The 8,124-nt window shown below is 42.2% G+C and overlaps 2 protein-coding genes across 2 annotated transcripts; one reads left to right on the top strand and one right to left on the bottom strand.

Annotated features, from left to right (window-relative positions):
- Nucleotides 1-178: 178 nt before the first annotated feature.
- On the top strand, nt 179-3,090 carry LOC123063641 (malignant T-cell-amplified sequence 1 homolog; the record flags this gene model as incomplete). The annotated part of the gene is given in 7 exon segments (XM_044487517.1): nt 179-260; nt 377-444; nt 718-815; nt 1,464-1,600; nt 1,925-1,992; nt 2,378-2,441; nt 2,827-3,090. Coding segments are annotated over 7 exon segments (535 nt in total), but the record flags the coding sequence as incomplete, so codon positions are not given.
- A 1,075-nt stretch (nt 3,091-4,165) lies between these two features.
- On the bottom strand, nt 4,166-7,536 carry LOC123063640 (eukaryotic translation initiation factor 4E-1-like). Its single transcript, XM_044487516.1, has 5 exons — nt 7,174-7,536; nt 5,725-5,890; nt 5,512-5,637; nt 4,478-4,543; nt 4,166-4,395 (listed from the first exon to the last, which is right to left on the bottom strand). The coding sequence occupies exons 1-5, from the start codon at nt 7,410-7,412 to the stop codon at nt 4,345-4,347; spliced, it is 648 nt and encodes a 215-aa protein (XP_044343451.1). The 5' UTR covers nt 7,413-7,536; the 3' UTR covers nt 4,166-4,344.
- Nucleotides 7,537-8,124: the final 588 nt, after the last annotated feature.

Genomic DNA, 8,124 nt, shown 5'->3' with positions numbered 1-8,124 from the left:
ATTGCCGTCGTGGGAGAGAGCTAGAGAGGAGGGAGGGGCGCGTTCCGAACCAGAGGCTCGGGCTTGCTTTGCTCTGGCCATTACCAATCCCCGTTGGATTCAATGCAAAAATTATTGTGTACCCTGCCAAGCGCTAAGCACTAACCATGACAAAAGCTGCCTCTTTTTTTGTCCCTAGGTTCTCTTCCGAGGACATATCCGGGCAGAATCAGGTCAAGGCGTCTGTGCAGCGGAGGATCCGGCAAAGCATCGCCGAGGAGGTTATGTCAAAAATATCCGCATAGCCCTCTCTATTTATCACCTTTTGTTTCGGCTGCGGACCCTGCTATCTTCTTCTCTTCAGCTATACTGAAGTTAGCAAGTTTGTTTGTTGCAGTACCCTCTCCTCGAACCATTGCTGGAGGACATGCTTCCGAAGAAGTCGCCGATGATTGTTGTTAAATGGTCAGTGGTTCCCCATATTTCTGATTCAGCTTGCTTGATAGTCTGTTGAATTACCTTTATTGGTTAACATGCTTATTGCTTAATAGCCTGCCTTTGTTATGCCTGTGCTATGCTTCTGATATGCTGAGAGTTAAATTGGCTGTTTCCTATTTTTTTTCTACTTCTAGAAGCCAGAATAGGTTAGGTTGCATGTAATTGCTGGTAGATTAGATTGATGAGCAAAGACTACTTTAGCTTCTCCAAAGAACTAATGCAGTTGGTTTCTTTCCCTAGCCAAAATCATCTCAATCTTGTGGTGGTGAACAATGTCCCACTCTTCTTCAACATCCGCGATGGTCCATACATGCCAACCCTGCGCCTTCTTCATCAGTGTAATTTTCTTCACTCAAATTTTTCTGGCATGCCGTCGCTACATCTGTTTCTCCCCCGTGACGTACATCATTATCTATGGAATTTGCTTCTATTTTAATATGTTTGGGCTTGCCTATCTGTTAGAGAATTGGAGCACCATCATTCTTAACATTTACCTGTTGAAGAAAGAAAATGTCAACCAGAATGGAAATTATACGAGTTATTTGTAAGCGCAGAACATCAAAATATCAAGAAACAAGAATGAGCAACTAGCTGCGGGCGCAACCCTTGTCAAAATCCATTTTTTTTCAGTTTCAGAACATATCATAGATGAAGTGCTGTAATATGGGCGTTTATAAAAGAATTAAACAATAGTGTGACCATTTGTGTACTGAGCAACAATACAAATTTGTGTAGATAATTTGTATACTATTCGCCCCTTTCTTGTCTTCTCTGAATAGCACATAGTAAGCCATATTTGCGTACAAATTTTCAAAAGCAAGTGTTCATGTTATAACATGTATATGTATGCCCCTGTTTTGTTTCCATTTTTTAAAAACTTCAAGATGCATGTTTTCAGCATGGGGTGCAGGGACAGCTAGTTGCGAAAAATCTGCATTCCAAAATACCCCCCTTTGTTTTGCTAATTTATGCTTGCATTTGATCAGATCCTAACATCATGAAGAAGTTCCAAGTGGACAGAGGTGCTATCAAGTTTGTTCTCTCTGGTGCCAACATAATGTGCCCTGGACTCACATCGCCTGGTGGTGTGTTGGACAATGAAGTCGAGGAGGAAACGCCAGTGGTACAAGACTAATCTTTTAAATTCCAGTTCATCCATTTATAGATACAGTACAAATGGAATCTCGTCTGCTTCAGTAGACTGTCATATCTAGCAACATAACATTGCTATATTTTAGTGTATTTGTTTCTATTATTTTCACATGAGTTAAATTTAGCTGTCTGCAGATTAGTGCACTTCACTAGTTCATAGTATTGTAATTATTTGATATTCGTTACTATGCAAGTATGCATCCTAATACACTTTAAAATGATGAAAGAGGTTCCTTCTCCTGAGCATGCCAACCACCAGACTAATTATTTATCTCTTCAAAACTATAATTGTCAGGCTATAATGGCTGAAGGCAAGCAACACGCATTGGCGATTGGATTCACAAAGATGTCAGCGAAAGACATGTAAGCTCATTTTTGAATTATTAATCACTAGTGGTGCTTCGAAGTCTCTAGAGTCTCTAAATTATACTTGTGAAGCATGAACCTTGCGCTCATGGTTTTTTTCCCCATCTTTTTTGACGTTTCAGTCAGGTTCCGTCCTAATGTTTCCAAATGAATGATAATATGTGTTAAAAAATTACATTTGTGGTGGTCTCCTTTGGTATTCCTTTATATCTTATACTATGTGATAGTACCTGCAAATTAAATCTCAACATAGCAGAACCTTATGCAGATGTACTGATAAACTTAAGCCTTCCTGAATATTACATCCCATACATTCTTTGCTAGTATCACGTCTTGCATTTGGCCGTGGATAATGCTGCTCCTAAATCCTGAGCTTTTGCAGAAGCACCATCAACAAAGGAATTGGAGTTGACAACATGCACTATTTGAATGATGGCCTGTGGAAGGTACTCTCTGCTTTTCCCTCTACCTTATGAAATACTCCCTCCGTTCCTAAATATAAGCCCTTTTAGAGATTCCAATACGGACTACATATGGAGCAAAATGAGTTACACTCTAAAATATGTCTATACATCTGTATGTAGTCCGTGTTGAAATCTCTGAAAGGGCTTATATTTAGAAACGGAGGGAGTAGTTGCTGTAATTGAAGCGCATATCAAGTGGCTTGGCCAGATTTGTGACAATTAGTACCAGATGGTGATTGACAGCCCTTTTACCATTGCAATTTGTTCATGATTGCCGCAGGAAGCTCCTTGGGGAGCAGAGGAGCAGAGATACAGTTGAAACACAACACATGCTATTTTGCTAACTTTTGTTTTGTTCATTTGACAGATGGAGCGGCTTGAGTAGTAGGATCGCTGAGGGAAGCAGAATCCGCGGCAAGGCCATATGGAACTGTAACTAGGCGCATCATGTGTCGTTTTCGCATGGGAGAAATCTTAGTTACCTTAGTTTGGTACTATGCCGCCGCTGAGAACCTTGTATGATATGACACCATATGGCTGACCATTTACACTTTTACCAATAACAGTTCAGAAGAACACCCTGTTGTTTATGATGCAGCGAAAACAGAAATGTACACTGTTGTGAACTTTACTGTATTTGGTGTTTTATTTACTGTGGTTCTAAGGCACCGCGACCCCAAGCTGTCCTCTCGCCACATAAGCAGTAAATTCTCTGTAATTTCTTGTGACATACTCTCTCTGGTCCAAAATATGAAGTGTATCAATTTTCATGCAAATCAAACTTGTGTATGCTTGACCAGGATTATCTCTATACTAAAAAAAATGTAAGATTCCCATTTCACCTTTCTTCCCATCACTTCTTTGTCCAACTTTTCATGTATTCTCTACTATTTAAAAAGAACGTAAGTTCACATTTCACTTTTCTTCTCACCACTCCTTCATCCAACCTTTCATGTACATGATAATCAATCAGCTTAATTTACTTACCTTCTAAATGAATTCCACTTTAATTTACTTACCAAACTTCTAATCAAAGTATAAGAGCAACTCCAACGGGCCGACCCAAACGGACGGCGATTTCGTCCGCCTTTTGTCCGTTTGGGTCGGCCGTCCGCCCGGTCAGAATTTGATGAACATTTATTTACACAATCACATTATTATTGACAGCTAAATCACAAGCTAACGTACTAGAATATTTATATCCCGTTCCAACGCACGGGCATTGTTCTATAGAATAAAATATCAACAACTACAATATAAAATAAATAAAATATAAGAATGATTTTATGGTACAAATTTGGTACTGTAGATGTTGATATTTTTTTTAGAAAAACAAGGTGAAAAAACAGTTACACATTATACCTCTGTTCAAAATTACTCGTCACAAAAATGAATAAAAATAGATGTATCTAGAACTAAAATATGCCTAGATACGTTCATTTCTCCGACGAGTAATTCCTGATGGAGGGAATTTCTCCAACGAGTAATTCCGGATTGAGGGAGTATTTTCGAACGGAGGGAGTATGAACTCTGTAACTCCAACCATAACATCTAGGTTTGGAATGACACATAATTGAGCAATCTTCTGCACTGAAACCATCTTAAGTCCAAGATGGACAAAGCAGTAGTGTAAACACTGCGGCAGCTCAAACAGTTATCGCTTCTCATAAAATAACTCTTCATAAATTAAAATGTGTCTTATGGAGTACAACGACGACAAACACAACGATGTTAGATTATGTCTTCCAAGCAATTCACAGCAAACACATAATATCGGAAAATAGCATCCGCCCGCTACAAGCTAAGCTATCCCAGGAGAAACCTTCTTGCGTCCAAGAGTAGGCAGGCGTGCTGTGGAAGCTCTCAGGATCAACGAGTCACGGGATCAAACGGTGTAGCGGTTCTTGGGGCCTTTGTCAGACCTCTTTGCATCCTCCTGCAAACAAGCAGAAAGAGACGGTGTCAGACGGTGACAGCAAAGACACAATGCAATCCAGGCTCAAGTGCAAGCGACTCACATGAACAATGAACCCAATGGAGTCCTTGTAGTCCAGAAACTCCTTCCACTGCTTGCCAATGCTTATCTGGTAAATAAAATAGGAAATATGCTCAGAAACTAATAAACGCTGATTGGCTGGAAATGATACAAACAGAAACTAGACAGTACATATGCTCATGTATCCACAGCGGCACAGAAAACAAAACCGTTAATAGTACTCCCTCACCTATTTGTACTTCACAAATAGGTGATAGAATTTACCCAGGTACCCTCTGATGATTGATTTAGAATGACGTGGGAGTATTTTGCATAATGCTAATGAATGAGTGCATATGAGAGAAAATAAATAGAACTATGCTGGGGGAATAAGAACATTTATCAATGGTGCTTCAAATAAACATGTCTTGCCATCCAATGGAGTATAAAGATCTACTAAATGTATCACACTTTATGATGCTACAGAGTACACTGTCAACAAATGCTAACACAATTAAATGCTTACACAAGGAGTTGACATAAAAATATAGCCGGAGAATAAGACAGACAAATGAGCGTATGTTGCAAGAAGAGTTGAAATAGCTTAGGAGTTACGTAGCACAGCTGGAATATTTGGTTGAAATAGTGAAACTTTCTTCTAATACAAACTTATTTTGGGGAAAGAAGACATAGAAACACAGTAAACCGGAAGATAACAGGTCAAGTTTCATCAACAATGTTCTGTTGTTCAAGGTATACTGCATACATCCTTTCAGGAATACAAGTTAATTCAATTATGCACATAAAATGGGAACATTGCATACATACTGACATTTAGCACAATCACACTGTAAAGGGCTACACAGTCAGGTCAACCTTTTTATATGCAGGTCACAATATTATTATGCATGCTTATGTCTACGATGTTGTAAACTACATGGCTGTTGCCTGTAATCAAAGAACAGTTTTATATTATACTCCCTCCGTCCCAAAATATAAGAACGTTTTTAACACTAGCATAGTGTCAAAAACGCTCTTATATTCTGGGACAGAGGGAGTACATTTTATAATACATACCTGAGCAGCTTCATTGGCAGCATTTTTAGTCCAGATAGCTACTCTTTCCTGTTTCTGACGCACACTAACGACAGCTCCACAAATTTCGTCACCAAAGTCGAATTGTTCACCAATCATTGCCAGCAACTAAACATAATATTTGTGAAAAGGGAATCAGGGTGGAAGTTAGAGAAAAGATAATTCTGCAACAAAAACAATGCAAAAGATCCTTACAGTATGCAACCAGAATGTGTCAGATTTCCCTCTGCCACAACTGATGGTCCATTTACCGCCATTGGCACAAATGGGATCTTCCCATTTAGGCTCAATCTTATTCTTGAAGCAGTGGAAGTCGGCTCCCACATTCAACTTGCTAGGGTTATGTATATTGTTGTAAAGGCTGAAATACCACTCAACTTGTTAGACACAAAAGGAATATATCAACAGATAATATCAAAAGCTCAAAACAAATGAAAATGCTAATTAAATTATCAACACAAACATAATCAAATATCTAAAGCAAGCTATTAGCACGAAAGAAATCATCCTGAAATATATTTCATGAGTATGATAGATAATCTGGTGAACAGGTTAAGGCAAGCTACAGTGTCAGGCAATACAAACTATTCAGCAGCTTAATGGACTATCTCGAATCTGTGAACATGGCATGCTTGCAGGTGGCTGAAAATTTCTCATAGAACTAGATCCATTAACATAAGTATATTTTTAGTTAATATAAACTACTCCCTCCGTCCCATAATGTATAGACATTTTTACAAGCTATGTTAACTTGTAAAACATCTTACATTATGGGACGGAGTAGTAGCTTTTAGAGGTGTCAAGTATGAGTACCATATTACACAAACTTAACCTACAGAATTTCTTAAGACTACAATAGAACATTGAGTATTCTAAGTAATCTTAGCTGTATGTAACACTAGTTCCTCCTAAAGTCAACATAAATATCTCGAAAAAACTTATGAGTGCGTCTTGCGTCAACTTAAGATGAATGGCTTGCAAGGAAACTAACTTACTGTCTTCGGGTATCCTTCATTGTTAGGAACAATGGGCTAATTCAAGACAACTGAATTTACACATATAGAATTATCATTCTTAAAACCGAAGCCTAAAATAAAAAAATTCTTCAATGTACACCTAGACAACCAGAACAAAAAAAAACAGCATAACACACGACACTACAACGACGTGTCCATCAAATAATCATGGTGACAGTAATAATGAATGAACACAGTATGAATTACTATTAGGCATCAACAAGTAGCAAGCTTGAAGATATGCATCATTCAGAACACGGTGTCCACTTCCTGCCTATGAAACATGGTGCTGTTATACAAGCCTCCTCGTAATCTCAAACCCAGACGTGCGCACCGGACAAAACGCTACAACGCTTTCAATTGCAAGCTACAAGGAAACCCTGGCCGCTTTTAACCACTAACCACGGCGCTGCCCCTCATAGATGAACCGCGACAAACTGACCAACGCAAAAATAATGGCTACCTGCCTATCCCCAATCGCATCCACTAAACCTAGCACATCGACAGGAACAAAATTTCACCCACCCAGCCACCGCAGCGACGCCAATCTTAGGGGAGAGGATCCAATCGGACCACATAAACGAGAGGGGGATCGGGTTGGGGATGAGGGGAGGGAGGGAGGCGGTACCCCCAGAAGTCCTCGACGGTGGAGAAGGTGTGGATGGGGTGGATGGTGCTCCCCCAGGCCACCTGCCTGGACTTGCCCTGCGGGTTGTCGAACCAGAAGGTCCAGGCGTTCTCGAGCGGGTGGGCGGTGATGCGCCCCGCCGCCGCGGCGGAGGAGCCGTCTCCGTCGTCCGCGATCTCCCCCTCCTCCCTCTCCTCCGCGCCCGCCGACGCGGGCCTCGTCTCCGTGTCCTCGGCCATCCCTGCGGCGGCGGTGGGTGGCGGCGGCGGGAAAGTCGCGGGCTTTTCTAGGGCGGGCGGCGCGAGCGGGGAGAGCAGGCGACGGCGGCGGTGGTGAGGTCTGGTCTCGCCTTCGCCCAGATGGAGACTAGTAGTAGTAGAAAAACGAAGGGGCGGAGTGGGCCGAGCTGGGCCGGGCCCAGAAGCAAAGCCTATCGAAGCCCAATCGTCGTGTCCGCTTAGGTTTGTCACCGACCTCTTATATACAGTTTGTCTCGTCGGCCGAACAATAAACGATTATTACAATCGTGCAGGCGCACGCACACGGACACAAAGATGGAGGAGGAGCCGACGCACAAGGCAGCTGCCGGCGACGACGGCGGCAGCAGCATCGAGGGCTGGACCGCGACGGCGGTGGCGGAGAGGTGGTCAATTCTCCCTGACGATATTCTCAGCCTGGTCTACGCCAAACTCGCGAACAGCGTCGACCGTGTCCGCCTTGCTGCCGTGTCCCCCCGTGGCTGATCCTTAATCCGGGGAGCAACGATAAGGGGAAGCATGTGTACTGCGTTGAGGACGTACGGCATCATCCTCTCGCGCTTCTGGTTTCCGGATGAGGCCGTTGGCGGGCGCATCGTTGGCGGCCACGATGGTGGATGGGCCGCCATCTCGGAAGCTCCGAGGATAGTGAACCTTTTCTCTGGTGTCGAGGTGCCGCTCTCGGCGAAGCAAA

This window comes from Triticum aestivum, chromosome 3A (assembly GCF_018294505.1).
Source record: "Triticum aestivum cultivar Chinese Spring chromosome 3A, IWGSC CS RefSeq v2.1, whole genome shotgun sequence".
Classification (NCBI taxonomy): domain Eukaryota; kingdom Viridiplantae; phylum Streptophyta; class Magnoliopsida; order Poales; family Poaceae; genus Triticum; species Triticum aestivum.
This window is presented reverse-complemented; position numbering and strand designations above follow the sequence as displayed.